The sequence below is a fragment of the Spermophilus citellus genome, assembly GCF_964194105.1.
Source record: "Spermophilus citellus genome assembly, chromosome: 4".
Classification (NCBI taxonomy): Eukaryota; Metazoa; Chordata; class Mammalia; order Rodentia; family Sciuridae; genus Spermophilus; species Spermophilus citellus.
The window spans coordinates 113,108,924-113,132,100 of record NC_138185.1 but is presented as its reverse complement, the minus strand read 5'-3'; the positions used below and the strand labels follow the sequence as shown (position 1 = coordinate 113,132,100).

Sequence of the window (23,177 nt, the reverse complement as noted above, 5' to 3'; positions counted from 1 at the left end):
AAATATGACCCTTGGTCCAGACTCTTGTCTTGGTTAACCAGCAGTTACACTACAAATGGGGCAAGGAGGGCAAGAGGAGTGAATGTCTGGATGAGTTATGCCATCTTTGGAAGACAAAGCTGGAACAAGGGGCCTGTGTCTGGGCTTTTAAGTCCTTTTCTTCAAAAAAAGTCAGGTGGGAAAAGAATGATCTGGGGATAAAACACAGCAAAAGGCTGTGAGGAGTTCTTTTCTAGGCAGGTTATAGAGAGGAAGCACTCTTCCATGAATGGGAGCTTGTGCCGAGGTAATCAAAACGTGTGTGTGTGTGTGTGTGTGTGTGTGTGTGTTTTGGGTGGGAGGGTGGGATGGAGAGAGGCAGAGATGCAGAAAGGAGAGAGAGGTGGAAGACCAGAAGCCTGGCTGCTTTATAGAGCCACAGAAGGAAGTTGGAAGACAGCCTTGGCTCACACAGTTGAAGGTGTCACTGATAAGTCCCCAGAGGTCAAAAAGCTGTGTTAGCCTGTCCAAACCTGGATTTTCTTATAATGCTGAAGCCCCAGGATGAAACCAGCCAGTTTATCCTGTTTTCCACCAGTTATTTCAGAAGTTATCACTAAATCTCATCTTTAATCTTTATTTGCAACACTGTTTTTGTTTAATATGGTAAGCGGGGGAAACCCCCAATGTTTGCATAGGGATCTGCAAACAGGTAAAGTTGTACTATAAAATGGGAGAGAATTTGAGAAGTGGCCTAACACCTCATCAGTAGCTCTGCAACTGAGATGAGGTCTTTATCTCCTAGGATTTTAATGGTGGGGTTGAAATAAAACAATTTATATGAACTTTTTGAGCCTGTCCCTGTCCCTTGGAGCAAAATAAATGTGGGTGTTCTTTCAATAGGGAGATACTGTCTTTTGAGGGGAGCCTGGGAAGAAGTCACCTCCATATTGAGCCAGTATTTTCCATGACTGCCCCAAGTGCTTCATGACGTCCACTCTTACCATCCTAATCCGAGTTTTTCCTCCTAACTGGATTTGCTGCTTCTACTCTTGTCTTCTGAGTTTACTTTCAGTACAGAAGCCAGGGGGATTTTCTTTCTTTCTTTTTTAAAAAAGCAACAGTATCTTGTCATTTCCCTGTTCAAAACTCTTCAAATGCCCCATTACAGAGTAGAACTTAAACCCTCTGCCATGGGTTGCTGGGCCCTAATGTGACTTGCATCTTGCTGTCTTAACATTCTTTCTTTGGTCCACTCTGCTGTAGCCACACTAACCTTTCTTCCTGACTTCACTAAGTCAGTTCCCTACTCAGGGCTTTTGTATTAGTTACTCCTCTGCCTAGCCTCTGTTCTTGTCACCTGTCACTAAGGTCTTGTCTGACCACCCAAACTAGTCACCTGCTCAACCTCCACACTACTCTAATTTGCTTAGTAGCAAATGGTATTGACACTAATTCAAGTAGTCTTGTTACCATTTGGTTACTTGTCTGTCCCCCACCCTCAAAAACACCCTGGAGAGAGAGAGAGAGGGCTGGCCTACCACTGAATACCTAATGTTAAGCAAAGTTTAGCACATATAGATTTCTAGAGTTTGATAAACGATCTTTTCAACTCCTAACAACAATCTTGTGAAGACTGTGAGAAAGCAGAGTTTCTGAAGGCTTAGAATTAGAGACCTGCTCTATCTGACCATTGAACTCGCCTTTCGTCTTAGGATACCTGCCCCTCTTCATCAGGGAGCAGTTTCCCTTCTCTCCCCATCTTCCTCACCCACTTAATCTGCCTCTCCTTGGAGGGCATGCTGGACTTCCTGTCCCTTCTCAGAGTCTGGTGCAGTTGCGGTTCTCAGGCCCTCCTACATGTTGGGGGCTCAGATAGCTACCCTTTTCCTAAAATGGATCCTCTGGGAGCTTGCTACCTCCTCCCCAGACTCCTGGATCAGGGACAGAGAGGGGTCCAGCAATGTCTATAATAAAATGGGGGTAGACTCCCTAACCCACTGGTTCAGCGCCTTCATTCCGACCCCCTCCCTAGCCAGGAAGTCCCAGTCTCGTGAGGGGGCGAGGAGGAAACCCCACGCGTCAAGGGCAATGAGGACACACAGGCCGGAATCCGGGATGCGCCAACTCCGCGTAGCAGAACCTTTCTTCATCAAGGCCTCGTTTGCCGGCCGGTCGGCTTTGGAAGAGACACCCCACTTAACCGTTCCTCCCTCCCCCCTCCCGGCCCTGTCTGCGGAGGCTCGCCTGCCTCCCGCCCCAAGTTCCGGCGCTGATCCTGCGGGAGCGTTCCGCGTCGCTCTGGGGCCACCCACGAGTGGGTCAGCAAAGCCCTGCACGGTGCCTAGCACCTCTGAGCTCCGGTGGGCGAGCGCTTGCGGGTTTCTTCCAGCCAGGGACGGCGGAGAGCAGAGGCGGAGGCAGTTTTCGGCCTTAGGCCGGGTGGGCCGGGCCGGGCCGGGTGAGGCGCGCCCATCGTTCGCCATCCAGGGCGCGCGCGGCCCTCTCGGGGCTCCGCTGGCGACCCGTAGCTCGGGCACGCGCCTGTCGCTTCCCGCAGGAAGGAGGGGTCCGGCCTGAGGCCCGGGGCGGCGGCCGCCATGGAGATCTCCTCGGCCCAAGGCCGGCGCCTGGGGCCTTGGGGGCGGCCCTGATCGCCCTCCTCCCTGCCGGGGCCGGGTCGCAGACGTGCCCCTGCGGCACTCGGCTACCCCTGCGTCTCCGCCCTCCCCGGGCCGCGCTGCTGCCTGGGCGCGGCGGCGGCGACGGCGCCCTGTTGAATGGGCTGTGAGGGCCCAGGTCTGAAGTGCTGGCGAACGCGGCCTCCGGGGGCGCAAGGCAGCAGCAGCGGTGGCGACCAAACGGGTGTTGGAGTTGGCGGCGGCCATGGAGGGCCTGGCTGGCTATGTATACAAGGCGGCCAGCGAGGGCAAGGTGTTGACTCTGGCCGCCTTGCTTCTCAACCGGTCTGAAAGCGATATCCGCTATCTGCTCGGCTATGTCAGCCAGCAGGGAGGGCAGCGATCCACGCCCCTCATCATCGCAGCCCGCAATGGGCACGCCAAGGTGGTGCGCTTGCTGTTAGAACATTACCGTGTGCAGACCCAGCAGACTGGCACCGTCCGCTTCGACGGGTAGGTATACCAAACTACAGCCTCCCCTCCGATGCCCGCGGACCCAGTTCATGGACCCTGCACTCCCTCACCCTCCTTCATGTGGGTACTCACTTCTCCTTTCTTGTACCTCCTCCAGTCCTACTAAGTGCCCAATTCATCTCCTAGAGTTAACACTGCATCCCATATTTTGCTGCCTATCTTCATCTATCTCTACCCTATTCCCTCTGTAGATGGAGAGCCACACCCTCAGTGTTGATCTAATGGTCTTCTCTACTAGGTAGTCCGTGAACAAGAGGTGTGGAGGGGTAGCTGATTCCAGGTTTTACCTTTATCAGTACTGGCGTTGTAATGGAGATCAGAAATTAACGAGGTCAGCAATTAAAATTGAAGACCTCTGATGGATTATTTGGCCACCCCAGTTTCTCCCCTTCATGTGAGTGGGCCGATAAAGCCCCCAGCAGATTGCTGAGGCTTTTATGTCAAAATGAGTCTCTAGAACCAGAAGCAGCTGCAGTCTCTTGAGGGATTGTCACGCAGCCAGACATCTCAAGACATGATTCCGAGTCTTCCACATTGCTGGGATTGATATGTTGGCTAAAAAGTGGCACTGGACCTGATGTAGAAGATGGTGCCATTGTTAAAGTACACGTGATGATGTGGGGAAGCTTGATTAGTTACTGTTGAAATTTGAGGTGGGGAGTTCAGAAATTTATATTGTCACTGTTAAAAATTTGTTCTTTGAGTTTAATTGAACATACTTTGGGATATGATAATAACAGAATTGTCAGGTTTTATGTTATCCTCTTTTCTGTGCTGGAGGATTTAAACATTTTTTTACATTTTACAACTGCATAAAGGTTTTGCATCATTGATTGCATTGGTTTTTATTGACTCATACCAGTGGGTAGGCTTTTTTAGCATTTTCTTCTTTTGAAGTAGATGACGTCTAAGCATAAAAAATGATGTATGCTTTAGTTTTGGTGACCAAAAATTACCTGCTTAAAACCCCATTGAAAAAACATTGCTTTTTCAAGATGACCAGGACATGTTAATTTTGGTTGACTTTTTAAAAAAATATATTTTTTAATTGTAGATGGACACAATACTTTCATTTTATTTATTTATCTTTATGTGGTGCTGAGGATCCAACCCAGTGCCTCACATGTGCCAGGCAAGCCTACCATCACTGAACTATAACCCCAGCCCTTGGTTGATTCTGTTTTAGGTTTAATTAATAAAAGCTTTTTATTCTGTTTTAGATGAGAGGAAATGTTTTAGAGTGTTAACATCTTAACCCATGATAGCCCATGGGTGGTGGCTTATCTCTGGGACCATTAAGAAGATGGTGTTGACTAAAGATGGCAGCCTGTTTCATGCGTGCTTCCCCTTACTAGCTTCTCTGTTTTTTTTTTTTTGTTTTTTTTTTGTAACTTCCTGCGTTCTCATAGCTTTACCTACCCCTAGAGCAGGAGTAAAGCAGAATGACCCATGAACTTCCAGCATCATTCCAGCTATATAAGCACATGTATCCATTAAGATATGATTCTCTGTAATAATAGCTACAGGGAACACTACTGCTAATGAGCTTGCTAATGTGGATAAGAGAGAACAGTCAGGAGAGAAAATAGTTTTCTAAAGAAGTTAGAAAGGCTTTGCTTATTGGTATCTTCTTGGATCATCAAAGCTATTTTGAGGAGGCAATTAAAATAACCTGAAATGACTAGAAATATAGCATTGAGTGTGTTTAGTGGCTTACCTTGACCAGTATTCTGCACTGGCTAGTGAAATTAAGGGGTGTAGCAAGCAAACATATATTGAACACCTACTGTGTGCCAGACTCTGTAGTAGCTAGGTATTGGTATGTAGAGACAAATGACATAGTGTTCCCACTGTGGAGGATGACAGTGTGTATAGGGGGAGAAATAGATATATGAATGAGTAATTGCAGATGCTTTGCCATTTAGGCTTAGAAATCTTTGGATTACTGAGGGAAAACAGGGAGAGTGCTCAGCTTTGCAGTGGGGGTGGGGATCATGGAAAGCTTCACTGAAGAGGTGATTATAAGCTGGGCTTTAAAGAGAGTAGCCATGTAGAAGAGGGACAGCTGCTTGGTGCACTGGCAATGACAAATGTTTCATTGCTATTGCAAGAAAAAATTTAAGATGGGGCAATTACAAAAGAGATTGTGAGAGACTGGAAAGAGGTGGGGGACCAGATTTTAATGATCCTTGTGTAAAATATAAAGAATAAAACTGGCAAAACTGCAGTTTCAAACATTTCCACCATTTGCCATTTTCTCGGAGCTTTCTTGAATCTGTAATCTATAATCTAGCTTATAGATTATTACAACTGTGAATTTATTAGCTGCTGTGTTGAAGTAGTCTAGTATTTATTTTATTTACTAAATGCCGTGGTAGGCCTAACCCTGAATCACTTTCTGTTGCGTATAAAGAGGAAATTATAAGGTTTCTACTTTTGAGGAACTTACCAATTAATTGATAAAAGAGAAGAATCGAAGTTTATGGCCACCTTTCTGGCCCTCATGCCAGTTCGTGGGATTATTTTGGAGTTTATCCCAAAATGATTTTTGCATTTCAGAACCAGAAAAGATTATTTATAAATGTGATAATTTGTCTTTGCACTTACTCAGATACTGTGAAAATGTTAGCCTGAGTGGTGTTAACAATATGAAGCTCACTCAATCCTTTGGGTCTGGCTTTTGTTTTGTGTTTTGAGGTGTTGCGGATGGAACTCAGGGCCTTGTGCAAGCCAGGCAAGGGCTTTACTTCTGAGTGTACCCCCTGCCCTAGTGCTGGCTTCTTGAAAGTACTTTGCCAATTCCTCTACTTTATCTTCTCTTGGCAGTTGAGACCCATAGCCAATGGACACTAGCAAACATATTCTCTTTATGTGTGAAATAGATAACTTTCTAATTTTTAGTTATTTGCATACCATCTGCATGAGTTTTGGCCAAATTATTCACCATCTCTCCTGCTCTTCACTTAATATTTTTTTTTAATGATTTTTGTTATTCACTTGGTATTTGTCTTTAGAATGACTCATTTCTTAGCTTCAGCCCATGCAATAGTACCTTTTATTTTATTTTAGTTGTAGTTGGACATAGTACCTTTATCTTTTATGTGGTGCTGAGGATCAAACACAGGGCCTTGCATGTGCTAGATGAGTGCTCTACCCCTGAGCCACAACCCCAGTCCCTGCAACAGTATCTTTAGTTATGAGTTTGTTTGCTGTGTTTTGTATGTATATGTGTGAAAGGGAGGGACAAAAATAAATAACTATTGTATAAAAGTAGATATATATATATATATTTTTAAGTATGTATTCTGCCTAAAACTTTAAAAAAATAATACCTTATTTTGTAATGCCTTAGGAAACCAAACTGGATTCAATTGAGACTTAAGGCGGGAGGTGGGGGGGACACCACCTGTATTAAGCCCCATATTGATAATCTCAGTTCTTGTTTGCTTTTTCTTAGGAGAAATATTTGATATTATTTTACTTATGACTTAACACATGAGTACCAAAGTTGACATAAGTGAGTGGACAAGAAGAAAAGTCATGAGTGAGAATGAAAGAAGAATCTGTAGTTGGAGAATGGGAAGCTGCTAAGAATGTTGTAGGTGTGGAACAGAATAAAGGAATAGTGTCATGTGACCATGGAATATTGTGCTGGACTGAGGTCTGACTGCTCTCTGCCAGTATTTGTGGGGACCACCTGTCCTTGAGGAGGTTTGCTGACATGGATGGGGAGAACAGGACCTGTGAGAATGCTGAAGCTTTTTATTGAGTGCCCTTACATTTAAAGTCAGTGTTAGTACTAATACTATTCATAAATGTCCAGGTGTAGGATAGGCTTGTGGCACACCATCATCTGACTGCATTTAGAAAGTCCTTGCCAATATATGTTTGAAGGAACTACACTTGATGTAATAAGGACTTTAGCTAAAATAAAGTGCTGACCATATACATTTAATGAATATTTATTTGCATTTCAAATACTTGAACTAGGCATTTGTAGTTCACATTGAATCTGGAGATTGGTGTGCTTAGCCTTGTGATTAGAAATGTTATCTCTTAGGCTGGGATAGAGCACTTACCTAGCATGTGTGAGGCACTGGATATAAATAAATAAAATAAAAGGTCTATTGACAACTAAAAAATATTTAAAAAAAGTTATCTCTTACTGTGAAAACTTTCTGTGTTCTGATACATACTTTTTGTTTGAAAAGGTGAATATAAGATTATAGTTTTTTTATTATAAGATGAAGCATAATAGAGAATTTGCACTATAGTTTTGGACTGCGTCTGGAAAGATTATTTTCTATGGTTTCTCTCATAGTAACTTAGTGAATGTTGCTAAAAAGTTAATTGGAACTTTTTTGAGGTTTCTGTGACATTACTGTAAAGAATTAAAAGGAAAAAAATGGAACTGATTAGACTATTCCAGCAAAAATATTAAACTGACCAAATAGTTTCCATTATGAAAACCAAGGGAAGTACATACTTGCAGTTTAGTATTTTACTTTATCATAGATTCTGGGAAGTTTGAGGTAAAAATATTCTAATCACTTTTTCTTTTTCTCTTTAAAAGGGTAATACTTTAATTACTAGAGTTAAAGACAGTGTGAGTGCCTTTTGTTTTTAGTATTTGTTTTTAGTTATAGGTGGATACAATATCTTTATATTTATGTGGTGCTGAGAATCGAACTCAGTGCCTCATGCATGCTAGGCAAGCACTCTACCTCTGAGCCACAACCCCAGCCCCTGAGTACCTATTTTAATGTAACATTTTTTTGAGTTTTAAGTAGTTTAGATTCGTATTATATAATGTGAGTAATTTTATATTTTAAAAACCAGAGCAAGGAAATATTGTAACTAACCATCTAAATATAACCATACATAACTATGTATTTGGTTTTTGGTAGATTATATTAATAATCAGTTTGGAAAATTTGCTTTTTAATTTGGAACAAATGTTTGAACAGTAACATATACTATGTTTCCTTCCATTGGGTACATTTTATGATACTCAAAGTAGTTTTGTATATACAATCTCAAGTAAACCTGTCAGTTATATTTGTAAAATGGACATAATGATAATATCTACCTCATTGGGTCATTGTAACTGTAAAGATTAAATGAGATCTATTGCATTATTAAGTGGTTAATACAGTGCTTGGTATATTGAAAATCTTTGATATAAAACATTTGTAGTCATTGAAACTATTTAAAGCCATTTGTGCCTCCTGTTTACACACACACACACACACACACACACACACATACACATACACAAATTAAAGCATAACATCTAGCAAAGTACATGAACCTTAAATGCATTTAATCACTTTCTTGATTAATGCTAATATTAATGTTAATATTTTAATCACCCTAACAATTTCCTTTATGCCCCTTCTCAATTTCTCCCTTTTCCCCTCCCAGAAGTAATGATTATTCTGTCTTCTATTATTGTAGGTTAGTTTTGTTTGTACTTGAGCTTCTGTAAATGAAATCATTCAGTATGCTGTTATGTGTTTAGCTTTTTGTGCTAATACAGTATCTATGAGATGCATCCATGTAACAGTAGAATGTGACTTAATTTCTTTAATGCTACATGAAAATACTTCAGTTTATCCATTTTCCACTTAATGGATATTTTGGTTGTTTTCAGTATTTCACTATTATGAATAAAGTGTTTCGAATATTTTTATATTTGTCTTTTGGTAGACATTTGCATTCATTTTTCTTTGGTATACATTAAGGAAGAAGTAAGAAGAAATGCTGGGCATAAAGTAGGTACATGTTTAACTAATGGATAGTGCCAGTTTTTCCAGAGATATTGAACCAAATTACATTTGTACCAGCAGTTTCTGCCAGTATCAAGAATTTCAGTTGCTCCACATCCTGGTCTATACTTAGTATTGTCCTATCAGTCTTGTTAATTCTAGCATTTCTGGAGGGTATGTGTTGGACAGTACTAGTTTTAGTTTGCATTTCTCTGGTGAGGAATTATCTTGAGCATCTTTTCATAGTGGTCATTTGGAAATCTTCTGTGAAGCCTACTTGTTCAGTCCTATATCTCGTTTTTATTAAAAAAATAGGTTTTTGCCTTTTTCTTATTGATTTGGCAAATATATCTATTGCAGATATCTTCTCACAATGGGTGGATTGCTTATTCACTTTTTAAGTAAAGTCTTTTGATCAATGGAAATTCCTTTTTTTTGGGCTGGGATTGTGGCTCAGCGGTAGAGCCCTTGCCTAGCACGGGTGAGGCCCTGGGTTCTATCCTCAGCACCAAATAAAAATAAATAAATAAAAATAAAGGTATTGTGTCCAACTACAACTAAAAAACAAATATTTTTTAAAAAAGAAATTCCTTTTTTTTTTTTTTTTACTGAAGTGCACTTTGTCATTTATGATTAATAATAATTTTGTGAATTGTTTAAGAAATTAATGATCAATTCCCAAGGTCACTAAGTCTATTCTTTGTGTGAAGAGGGATGAGGTTGGGGATACTAGAGATTGAATTTAGTGGTACTCTACCCTATATCTGCACTTTTTATTTTTTATTTTGAGACACATTCTTGCTAAGTTGCTGAGGTTAGGCACGAATTTACTATTCTCCTGCCTCAACCCCCCAAGTAGCTGGAATTATAGGTGTGTGATGCTGTCCCTATCAAAGTGTCTATTCTTTTAAAAAAGCCCTTACTGTTTGCTTTTCACATTAAAGGTTTATATTTTTTTAATATTTTTAAATTTTTTACAATTTGTTTTAATTAGTTATACATGACAGTAGAATGCACTTTGATACATTATATGTAATGGATAATTTTTCATTCTTCTGGTTATTCATGATGTAGAATACCACCAGTTGTATAGTTACATATGTACATAAGGTAATAATGTCTGATTTATTCTATTATCTTTGCTACCCCATACCCCCTCCCTTCCCTTTACTCCCCTCTACCTAAAGTAATTTTATTCTTCCCTAGTACCCTTCCTTGCAACCCCATTGTGAATTAGCATCCACTAATCAGAAAACATTTGGCTTTTGTTTTTTTGGGATTGGCTTATTTTGCTTATCATCATATTCTCCAGCTCCTTCCATCCATCCATTTACCTGCAGATGCCATAATTTCATTCTTCTTTACAGCTGAGTAATAATCCATTGTGTGTGTGTATATCATTTTTTAATCCATTCATCTGTTGAAGGGCACCTAGATTGGTTCCATAGTTTAGCTATTGTGAATTGAGATGCATCACTGTAATGTGCAGATTTTAAGTCCTTTGGGTATAAACTGAGAAATGGAATAGCTGGGTCAAATGGTGGTTCTGTTTCATGTTTTCTGAGGAATCTCCAAACCACCTTCCCTAATGGTTGCACCAATTTGTATTCCCACCAGCAGCAGCGTATGAGTGTACCTTTTCCCCCACATACTTGCCCACATTTATTGTTTGTATTCTTTATAATTGCCATTCTGATTGAGGTGAGATGAAATCTTAGAGTAGTTTGATTTGTATTTCTCTAATTGCTAAAGATGTTAACAATTTTTCATATATTTGTTGATCGATTGTTTCTTCTGTGAAGTGTCTGTTCAGTTCCTTAGTCCATTTATTGATTAGGTTATTTGTTTTTTTGGTGTTAAATTTTTTGAGTTCTTTAAATATCTTGGAGATTAATGCTCTGTCTCAGGTGCATGTGACAAAGATTTTCTCCCATTCTGTAGGCTCTCTCTTCATGTTATTGATTTGTTTGCTGAGAAGAAGCTTTTTAGTTTGAATCTGTCCAATTTATTGATTCTTGATTTTACATCTTATGCTTTAGGAGTCTTGGTAAGGAAGTCAGTAAGTCAGGTCCTAAGCTGACATGATGAAGGTTTGGGCCTGCTTTTTCTTTTCTTAGGGGCAGGGTCTCTGATCTAGTGCCTAAGTCTTGGATCTACTTTGAGTTTTGTGCAGGGTAAGAAATAGGGGTTTAATTTCATTTTGTTACATGTGGATTTTCCAGTTTTCCCAGCACCATTTATTGAATAGGTTGTCTTTTCTCCAGTGAATGTTTTTGGTGCCTTTGTCTAGTATGAGATAGCTGTATTTGTGTGTGTGTGTGTGTGTGTGTGTTTGTCTCTGTGTCTTCTGTTTTGTATCATTGGTCTATATGTCTGTTTTGATGTCAATATGTTGTTTTTGCTATGGTTCTGTAGTATAAAGTTTAAGGTCTGGTAGTGTGATGCTTCCTGCTTTACACTTCTTGCTGAGGATTGCTTTGGCTATTCTGGGTTTTTTATTTTTTTTCCAATGAATTTCAGAATTGCTTTTTCTAGTTCTATGAAGAATATCATTGGGATTTTAATAGGAATTGCATTAAATCTGTATAACACTTTTGGTAATATGGCCATTTTGACAATATTAATTTTTGCCTATCCAGGAGCATGGGGGGGGGGTCTTTCCATCTTTTAAGATCTTCTTTAATTTCTTTCTTTAGTGTTCCGTAGTTTTCATTGTAGAGGTCTTTTACCCCTTTTGTTACATTGATTCCCAAGTATTTTATTTTTTTTTTGAAGCTATTGTGAGTGGGTAGTTTTCCTAATTTCTCTAGGTAGATTAGTAACATATGTATAGGAACATGTTTGATTTATGGGTGTTGATTTTATATCCTGTCCTTTGCTGTGTTAAATTTGTTTTTCCTGTCCAATTGCTGTGGCTAGAGTTTCAAGGATGATGTTGAATAGAAGTGGTGAAAGAGGGCATCCTTGTCTTGTTCTAGTTTTTAGAGGGAATGCTTTCAACTTTTCTCCATTTTAGAATGATGTTTGCTTTGGGTTTAGCATATATAGCTTTTATGATGTTGAGGTACGTTCCTACTGTCCCTGGTTTTTCTAGTGTTTTGAACATGAAGGGGTACTGTATTTTGACTAAAGGTTTATATTACTGTTATTTTATATATAGCGTGAGATAGAAGTCAAGGCTATTTTTTTTTTTTTTTTTTTTTTTTTTGCCACAGAGGTTATTTAGTTGCACCAGCACTATTTAATAAAAAAGTCATACTTTCTATCTGAATTTCCCTGGAGCCTTTGTCATAAAACAAGTGATTCTTACATGTGTGAGTCCATTTCTAGAATTTTTTGTTCTATTGATATGTTTCTCTGTCTTTGTGCCAGTGACATGCTTTTCTTAATTACTGTAGTTAGTCCTCCAACCTTATTTTTCTTCATGATTGTCTTGGTTGCATTTCCGTATACTTTTTAGAATTGGCCTGTTTATTTCTCTATACATGTGAATGTGCTCATGCACACACACACACACACATACACAATCTGCTGAGATTTTTTTTTAAAGAGAGAGAAGAGAGAGAATTTTTTAATATTTATTTTTCAGTTTTTCGGTGGACACGTCTTTATTTTTATGTGGTGCTGAGGATCAAACCCAGTGCCCCGCGCATGCCAGGTGAGCGCGGCTTGAGCCGCATCCCCAGCCCATCTGCTAAGAGTTTGATCTCATCAGATGTGTAGATTTTTTTTGGTGGAAAATTCACATCTGAACACTATGGTGTCTTCAATACCATGAACATGAATCATTTCTCCATTTATTTTGGGTTTTCTTCTGTTAGCCTCTGGAGTGTTGTATAGTTTTAAGTGTAGATGTTTTGCACGTTTTTCATTTGGTTTATGACTAGGTATTGATATTTTTGATGTTGCAAATGGCATTTTTTGTTGACGGTGAAAGCGTTTTATTGAACTTTGTATTTATAATTATAGTAAATGAGTTTTTATTGAACTGAACTCTTGGCCATAGGTACAGTTGGCAACTATTAATAAAATACACCACTGGTATATCTTAATTTACTGATTATTTATTTCTTAAAAATCAGTTAATAATTAGATGGACTTTCTCTCTTTGTTTCAACAGAGATTGGGTTTAAACCCAGGGCTTTGCAAGTGCTAGGCAAGTGCAGACCAAATAACATTTTTAAAAAAATAATTAAATTTTAGTAGTATTTGGGCACAATACCTTTATTTCTCTTATTTATTTTTATGTGGTGCTGAAGATCGAACCAGGGTCTTGCGCATGCGAGGCAAACTCTCTACTGCCGAGCCACATCCCCAGCCCCCAAATAACATTTTTAAAAATAAAAATTTAAAAAGAAATTTCAGAATTCTTCTAATTTTTGAGTATTATCATATAGTAAAATGCACATATCTTAAGTGTCCAGTTTGCTGAATATTTTTCTGTAAATATTCATCCAGGTAGCTACCACCCAGATCAACATACAAGGACATTTGTACACCTTCAAGACTTTCTAGTTAGTGCTACTCTCCTCCTTATAGATAAACATTGTCAGCTGAGAAGACTTGTACTTATAGACATTTTGTGTAATAATTTTTTTTTTTTTTTTTGAGAGGAGGGTACTGGGGATTGAACTCAGGGGCAGACACTCGACCACTGAGACACATCCTTAGCCCTGTTTTAAATTTTATTTAGAGACAGTGTCTCACTGAGTTGCTTAGGGTCTTACCAGTGTTGAGGCTGGCTGTGAACTTGCAATCCTCCTGACGCAGCCTCCTAAGCCAATGGGATCATAGGTGTGCACCACCATGCCCGCTCCATTTTGTGTAATGATTTGAAACTGGAAAAAAGAATTGCTCGAATTATGAATTGGGTGTTTTGTTTCTAGCAAAAGTGATATTGGGTGATGTTTTTTTGTGGTGGTGTTAACCGAGGTTAAACTATTTTGTACATCTTAGTCAATTTTATGCTGCTATAACAAGAACCCAAGACGGGTAATTATATTAAGAATGGAAATTCATTTCTCCGGAAGCTGGAAAGTCGAAGATTGAGCTACTGGTAGGTTTGGTTGTGAGTGAGGGCTGAATTCTTCAGAGAGGAGGAATGGAATATTGTCTTTACAAGGTAGAAGGCAGAAGGCCAGCCGCCAACCAACCAACCACTGCATGAAGCCTCTTTTCTACTTGTCTTAATTCATTTGGGAAGGGAGGAGCCCTCAATCACCTACTTATCTCTTAAAAGCTCTACCTCACATTGGCAACACCTGGATTTTCGAACTGACACATTCAAAGCATAGCACCAAGGGGAGCTTATTCTTTCTTCACTTCATGGCGAATAAATTTGACATAAAACCTTAAAACATAAGATTGTGCAGTGAGAAGCCCATTAGTGAGATTTTTGTTATGTAGACTTAATTCCTTTGTGAATAATTCTTTGACTTTTTTCCTTAACACTTGCATGTGTACTTATTAGTTTTATAGCATAGTAGATCTGACTCGCTCTGGAAAACATCTACTTTTTAGGACTTATGGTCAGTAGTAGGATTAAAAATTGAGAAAATGAACTGGGTGTAATGGTAAACATCTGTAATCCCAGTGATTTGGGAGGTTCAGGCAGGAGAATCTTAAGTTCCAGGCCAGTCTCAAAATAAATAAAAAGGAACTGGGATGTAGCTCAGTGGTCAAGTGCTGTTAGGTTTAATCCCCCAAACAAACAATAACAACAAAACAAAACAAAAATTGGGAAAAAATTTAAAGTGGAAAAGTGGGAAAGATTGTACTTCTGGCAAGAGTCTAATTTTATATGTTAGGTAGCAACTTTAGCACGTATGAGGTTCAGTAAGTAGGTTGTGAATACGGAGTCACAAAGTCCGATCATATAGGGTAACCTGTTTGGTTCTCTGGAAGTACTATTTTTTTGCTGTTAGTATTCTCCCTTTCAAATCCCCAATAATAGTTTGTTTGAGGAACACAAGTAGAAACATAATATATACATGTATACACACAGACATTTAAAATGTTTCAAATTGGGGCATACTATTCACAAAAAAAACCCATTAATTATAAGTACATAATAATTTCACAAAGTGAACATATTATCTGCTTTTCCTCCACATACCTGAAAGCAGTATCTAGTACATTGTTATTGTAGGGAATAGGGTTTTACTAATGAAGGGAGACTGCTGTGTTTTTAAGAGCTACAATATCATCTTGGTGGTAAAGATGTTACAAACCTTCATATAATTTTTTTTTCCTGAAATTTATTTGCTTTTTGCTAGTAGCAAGTGGGCAATTCTTCAGTTTATTTTAAAAATATGCTTTAGCTAGGCTGGGATTGTGGCTCAGTGGTAGAGCTCTCATCTAGCATGGTCGAGGCCCTGGGTTCAATCCTCAGCACCACATAAAAATAAATAAACCAAATAAAGGTATTGTGTCCAACTACTTCTAAATAAATACTTTTAAAAAAATATGCTGTAGGTGGCTGGGGATGTAACTCAGTGGTAGAGTGCTTGCTTTGCATGCATTAGGACCTGGGTTCAGTTCTCAGCAACACACACACACACACACACACACACACACACACACGAGCTTTAGAAATAACGGTGATAGTAATACATTTATTGAAATTTCCTTTTTTTTTTTTTTTTTAATATGTTCAGTTGAACACAATACCTTTTTTCCATTCATTCATTTTTATGTGGTGCTAAGGATTGAACCCAGGTCCCTGCATATACTGGGCAAGCATTCTACTGCTGAATCACAACCCCAGCCCAAAATTGCCTGTTTTTATGTTCACCAGAAATAATATTTTATTACTGTTCTGGAGAGGGATGCCTTATCAGTGCAGATGAATACATCTTTTAAACTTATGTTAGGGCATCTGATTTCAATTACCTAATTGTTTATTCTTTTTATATGCAGGTATGTCATTGATGGTGCCACTGCTCTTTGGTGTGCTGCAGGAGCAGGACATTTTGAAGTCGTTAAACTTCTAGTCAGCCATGGAGCCAACGTGAACCATACCACAGTAACCAACTCAACCCCGCTGCGGGCAGCATGCTTTGATGGCAGACTGGACATTGTGAAATATTTGGTTGAAAATAATGCCAACATCAGCATTGCCAACAAGTATGACAACACCTGCCTAATGATCGCAGCATATAAGGGACACACTGATGTGGTCAGATATCTGTTAGAGCAACGCGCTGACCCCAATGCTAAAGCACATTGTGGAGCCACAGCATTGCACTTTGCAGCTGAAGCTGGGCACATAGATATTGTGAAAGAGCTGATAAAATGGCGAGCTGCTATAGTTGTGAATGGCCATGGGATGACACCATTGAAAGTAGCTGCTGAAAGCTGTAAAGCTGATGTTGTTGAACTGTTGCTGTCTCATGCTGATTGTGACCGAAGAAGTCGGATTGAAGCTTTGGAACTCTTGGGTGCCTCCTTTGCCAATGACCGAGAGAACTATGACATCATGAAGACATACCACTATTTATATTTAGCTATGTTGGAGAGGTTTCAAGATGGTGATAACATTCTTGAAAAAGAGGTTCTGCCACCAATCCATGCTTATGGGAATAGAACTGAATGTAGAAACCCTCAGGAACTGGAATCCATTCGACAAGACAGAGATGCTCTTCACATGGAAGGCCTTATAGTTCGGGAACGGATTTTAGGTGCTGACAACATTGATGTTTCCCACCCCATAATTTACAGGGGGGCTGTTTATGCAGATAATATGGAATTTGAACAGTGTATCAAGCTGTGGCTTCATGCGCTCCACCTCAGACAGAAAGGAAACAGGAATACCCACAAAGATCTTCTTCGATTTGCCCAAGTTTTCTCACAGATGATACATTTGAATGAAACCGTGAAGGCCCCAGACATAGAATGTGTTTTGAGATGTAGTGTTTTGGAAATAGAACAAAGTATGAACAGAGTAAAAAGTATCCCGGATGCTGATGTCCACAATGCTATGGACAATTACGAATGTAATCTCTATACCTTTCTGTATTTAGTGTGCATCTCCACCAAAACACACTGCAGTGAAGAAGATCAGCGCAAAATTAACAAGCAGATCTACAACCTGATTCACCTTGACCCCAGAACTCGTGAAGGTTTCACCCTGCTGCATCTAGCTGTCAACTCGAATACCCCAGTCGATGATTTCCACACCAATGATGTCTGCAGTTTTCCAAACGCACTTGTCACAAAGCTCCTGCTGGACTGTGGTGCTGAGGTGAATGCTGTGGACAATGAGGGAAACAGTGCCCTTCATATTATCGTTCAGTACAACAGGCCCATCAGTGATTTTTTGACCTTACACTCTATCATCATTAGCCTGGTTGAAGCTGGCGCTCACACCGACATGACAAATAAGCAGAATAAGACTCCACTAGACAAAAGTACAACTGGGGTATCTGAAATACTACTCAAAACTCAAATGAAGATGAGTCTCAAGTGCCTGGCTGCCCGAGCAGTTCGGGCTAATGACATTAACTATCAAGACCAGATCCCCAGAACTCTTGAAGAATTTGTTGGATTTCATTAAGTGACTGGATATGTAAAATCGTTTAATGTGGTGCTAAAGTAAAGGACTTTAATCACAGACAATAGAATTACGTGTTCATAAATTTTACTTTTCTTTCCACCACCTTTCCTTTCAACCCATCCTTCCTTAGTTCTGTCTTTGGTCTTCTAGCCTCATATAGTAATTGATTTCAAACACTTTAAGCAAAGCCACATTGTTTAGGTGTAACTATAATTAAGGTGTTTGGATATTGGTCACTTAACTATTTGTCTTTTTTTTTTTTTTTTAAGGAATATAAAATATTCTGTTTGTGTAACAAATGAGGGACATTTATGATTTCAAGTTGATAATGTTTTAAACAGCTGCCTACAAAAAGTATTTCTGTTTAGCCTATGTCAGTGTGTTATCCATGCAGCAGTTTCGAGGATTTCATGGAGGAAAAACAACTACAAAGGAACATTAGAAGTAGTGGGAGATCCAGGTGTTCTGCATATGCCAAACTGCTGTAGATAGTTTTCACTCTTCCATAATGTATGTGAAGTGATACAACACATTTTAACATCAGAAGGACTTAAAAAAAGTATAGCTTCAGATTAATCTGAAAACAAAAGTGCTAATAATAGCTACAGATTTATAAAATTAAATCCATTGAAATTGTTGAATTATGCTGGGTAGTATATATTCAAAGTGATAATCTTAAACCAACTTTTCAGAGAATACTGATGGACTCTTTGCCTTTAGGCTTGAATTATTTGAAGTCTTTGTTTTAATGTTATTTATCTAAATTGCAGCCATCTGCATTTGATTCAGTTCTCAGACATGTAAAAATTATGAATGCTGTTTTCTTATGAAACAAATTGTCACAATGTAGTTATACATTCTATTTTTGTCCCCTCTTTCTTTCCTCTTGTATCTTAAAATTTGGAAGCTACTTTTCCTGAGGACATTTATTTGTGCTTCCCTGGTAAGGTGTTTATGACAAATGAAAAGGAACCAGGATATTTTTGATTTATCTCACTTTCTTAGTCTGTTTAAAGAAATAGAAAAGTCACTAATGTGGTGTAGGAAATTAAGTGTTTTCGATGCTGAAATCATTCTCAATACCACTTTAAAGGTATTTCTGTCAGAGCTACAAAATTTTCCACCACAAAATGTCACTTATTCCAACAGGCTGTACAGAGGTCTTTTGTTTTTTATTTCATTTATCAGCAGCATTTTAACTATCAAACTAAAGAGTATTCTGTGATTATCTTTTATGCATCACAGAAATTAAGCAAAAGGTACATACCTATTTCTATTGATGCTAAAAATGATATGAGATTAAAATTAGCTGTATCTGTAATTTTCTCTCTAGTGCCAAATGAATGCCTTAGCTACTCATAGTGCATGGTACTGTAAATGAAGACCTACAGCTTTTTTTTTTCCTTAATGAAAAGCATTATAATGATGTCACAACATCAGATATAAACTTAAAAACCTATGAGATTTAAGTTAACATTTTATGTGTGGATATTGTTTTGTAAATTATTAAAGAGATTGCGGTTGGATCAGTATGAAATAGTGGCCAAGCCAAAATCAGCACCTAGGGCCTTAAATAGAGATACCCCACAAAATGAAATACTTTGAATGGTGGGAGGGGAGACTTTAAAAGCTTCCCCCCCCCCAAAGTTGTAAGATACTGTTGCTATATTTCTACTTTGTGTGTATTCTTGCTTCAGTTAGGAATCTTTTGATGGTAAATCTGTCATGGTAATAGATTTCTATTTTCCTAACCTGACATTTTGCAAGGAAGGTTTTTAGGATGGCTTAAAGGGAGGAATTGAAATAAGCCCTAATTTGGAAATTACTGTCCTTGATCCTCTGGTGTGAATCGAGGGAATACTGTACCTTGCTTTTGGCAATTCTCAGTGGCCTGAAAGAGAAAATGTACTTCCTCAAGGTGAGTGAATCATGCCTTTTACATTGCTCAGATCAGACCTTTTGTTTTTCAGTCTACAAGGCCTGCATATTGGACAGTCTGAGGAATGGCTGTGATACTTAGTATTTAGTTGGTTCCATTTTAAATGTATATGATTATTAATACCAAAACTTAAAATATCAAATAATATTGCATGTTTTAAAAACATTTCATCCCATTGGCTACCCAGGACCAGCACTATTTTAGACATTACTTATTTATAAAATGAGAATAATGATTATATGTACATATTCAGACAGACATAAAAATTTAATGAGTTTTTAAGAAGGGAGACTGAATGCTGGATAATGTAAATCATGCTCATTGAAATGCTGACAAACTTGGAGAAAGAATTTGAAGATAGCGGAATAAACTATGAACTGTACTAGTGGTAACTAGACTTTTTTTAAAACTATAGTATAGTAGTACATTGTGCGTTATCTTGCTGAGGATCTAATTCTGTCTTGTAATACCAATTCAATATGAATTGTGAACCACCTGTATAAAACTTTTCTTGAAACAAGTGATCTACATGCCTGTTTCTTACATTTGCTTTTGGTAGGATTATTTTAATATATGTTTAGCCAAATCCTTTGTGAACTTAATTTTTTTTTTTTTTAAAGAAAATGAATAGGTAAGAAAGGTAATAGTTCTGTATCAGCTCACTGAGAACTCTAGGCTGTCTTCATTTTGCAGCCACCTTTGTCATTTGATGTTTGTTATTGGTAGAATTATGCTTTGGATTGTAACTCTTGTTTGATAGCTTTACAGACTTTCTCAAAATTTCTCTGTCCTGCTTGTGAATTTTCATATAAATCTGGGTGAACTAGAAGCCCAGGAGGATGCTTTTGTTTGCAAATCATCTGAAATTTTGGTGGGTCTTCTGCTTTTAACTGTGTTGGTGAAATTGAACTCTTGAATTTAAGTTAACTATTTAACTCAAGGAATGTGCAGCAGATCTATCCCCTCAGTTGATAAAGAAGGGGTCACATTTTTACGTAAGAACTGAATCTGACAATATGGCTTTTTTCAGTTGACACCCTGGATTGCTCTGGGAGGCCACAGCCTAGCTACTTTAAGGTTCTTTGCTGTGGGAACTGTAAGCAAACAAATAAATCAAAAAATGGGCCATCTGTAAGCTTTGGTCTTGTTTGTTTCTGAGAAGGTTTTATTTCATTATTTTAATAGTTGGTTAATAATTGATAATTGTGAAGACTTAGTTAACATTGTTTGAAATAAAAATATGATTTGGGGTCAGCAGCTCCCTAAATGCCAACTATATTTGACAAGTGTTTTTGAAAATTAAAATTTTAGGGAATGATACCCTGTTAATAGTTTTCACCATAGTTGAGGCAGCTACTCTCTGAATAAGACTACTTGGGATGATTCAAACAGAATAATTTCCTTGTTCTGGAATGGGACACTGTGAGGAGTGAGTTGCTGGATCTGGGATTATGATTTGCTGGTTTAGAAGCAGCCAGTGGTTGAACTAGTGAGTAGTTGGATGAAAGTATAGAGTCCTTGTTGTTATGGTAGATTTCTAGAAAAACCTGAAATGTTCGTTTTCAGGCTAACCATATGTATCAATGTACAAATGAGTGTTTTGATTTTCTCACTGACCTGTAACATTAAGAGGTGGGTAAAGAAAACAAAACTCTGCCTTTTTGCTCTACGAAAAGATTTTTAGTCCACAGGATTTTAAGCTGTGTTCATTCTTACTCTGAAAATGTGCAGCATTGTTCTGGGTATCATCTTTTGAAAATAGAAAGCTCTTTGATATGTGTATCACATTTCAGGGCTTTCTTAGACATTTCTGGCAGATTTGCCCAAACCTTCCTTCAGATGGGCTGATTTGTACAGTATCCCCTCCCCAGATATGGGTTCTGAAACAAATACCACACTGATAATGGTGATATATTAATTTTTAAAGCTGTAAAGTAAATGTGGTCTCTAGTCCTAGATTTGTGGTGTGTACCTGTGTGTCCATGTGCAGGGAAGGGACAGTGATTTGATGGTTATGGGGAGTGTGTCTTGATGTGTGTGCAGGGGTGAATATTGCTAAATTATTAACAGCTTTTCATTTAGGGGTGAGTCATGTGATGGATGGCCTAATCAAAACAACGAAGGAACGAAGATGCAAGCTTTGTCAAGTGATGAAGTGCACAGGTTTTGTATCTATTTTTTATCAGGTGTTGTAAAATTTGTGCATGGCTTTTTTGTTGTTGCTTAGTAGAGGAGAAAAGATGAGGAGGGAAAAACAACTCAGCTTTCCTATCCAGTCTTTTCAGAGGTGCATAGTTTGGAGTAAAAATTTGACTGGCTGAACCTATTGAAAAGACCCTGTCCTTCATAATATTCACCCCTCCTGCAATCCTCCATCTAGAGGAACTACATTGTTGTACTCTAGTAATTCACTGTGATTTATAACAACCCAGTGATGTCATTCTATTGTGCACTTTTGTCAAAACACGTGACTTTAATAAACATAGTAAACTTGCTGACTGCACCAGAAGTCTATTAGTAATTTATATATTGCATGACATTTTCTATTTGAGTTTGTGACATGTAGAATCATTTTTTAATTTCATGGCAATTGGCAGTCCTAATAGCTCAGCTAATTTGAAACTAACAATCTTGCTGTGTAAAAGGAAAAATGGTATTTGTGTTCAGTAAATGTTTGAAAAAACTACCTTGAAGTTTGTGTCTTTATTGTTCAATGTGAGGTGATCTTTTCGTGCAGTTCATTAAAAAAAAGTTGTTGAAGGTATACATGTGTATGGAAAAAAATTCAGATATTAAAGTTCCCTTCTCAACTCTTCCCTGTTCCTGTTTGGACTCTACCGAGGCAATCATTTTTTGAGTAGCTTCCCAGAATTTCTCTGTGCGTATATGTAATACTTCTTTACATTTGAAAATGCAGATGAACTTCTTTTTGTTTCATGTATCTAGCATTTTTCCATTTCTAAACTTAAAGTTTTTTTTTTTTGCAAAAACAAGTTCATTGCATTTAATTCTTTGGATGGACTTAACATTTATTTAACCAGCTCTTTACTGATGGACTTTTTAGGTTTTCAGTTTTGGGTATTTTAAATAATGCTGTAGTGGACATCCTTGTATGTAATATTCATTCAACAAATTCATTCCTAGCCCTGGAATTTCTGGTTTAATGACTGAGTATTTAAAGTCTTGACAAGAGATTATCAAATTGCCTTCCATCTTCGTGTCCCTTTATTGACATAAGATATTAGCTTATCTATTTTTGCCAGGGAAACTTACCAAAAATAATATTTTGTGATTTTGATTTGTGTTCTTTTATTATTAATGAGGCTGGACACTTTTAAAGTTACTGACCATTTACATTTCCTTTGCTTATATTTGGGTTGTGATCTTTTTCTTACTATTTTTTAGAAATTCTCTGGAGGTTTAAGGAAAATTTTTTGTCATTGAACAGTTTTTTAGTTTTGTTTTTTAACATGATAGTTTTTGTATTAGAAATTTATATTTTTATGTAGTCAAATTTATCATTTGTTTTATGGATTCTGAGTTTTGTATCCTGCTTGTCAATTGGGATAATATTATCTAGCTTGGACTTTGATGAGCAAATGGATGTAATTAAAATATTTAATATGGTGCTTGCCATATTCAGGTGTCTAGTAAAAATATGGTGCTTGCCATATTCAGGTGTCTAGTAAATGTTAAGTATTCTTAGATGGACTAGAATTCATTTGTCTTTTTTTTTTTTTTTTTTTTGAGTGGGGATAATTTTTTTCCACTAGGGTATGTTT

General features: G+C 38.1%; 1 protein-coding gene across 1 annotated transcript; it reads left to right on the top strand.

The window, feature by feature from the left end:
• Positions 1-2,191: 2,191 nt before the first annotated feature.
• Positions 2,192-21,898, top strand: FEM1B (fem-1 homolog B). Its single transcript, XM_081293339.1, has 2 exons — positions 2,192-3,113; positions 15,821-21,898. Exons 1-2 carry the CDS (start codon positions 2,866-2,868, stop codon positions 17,454-17,456), a joined length of 1,884 nt encoding a protein of 627 aa, XP_081149465.1. The 5' UTR covers positions 2,192-2,865; the 3' UTR covers positions 17,457-21,898.
• The last annotated feature ends 1,279 nt before the right edge of the window (positions 21,899-23,177 follow it).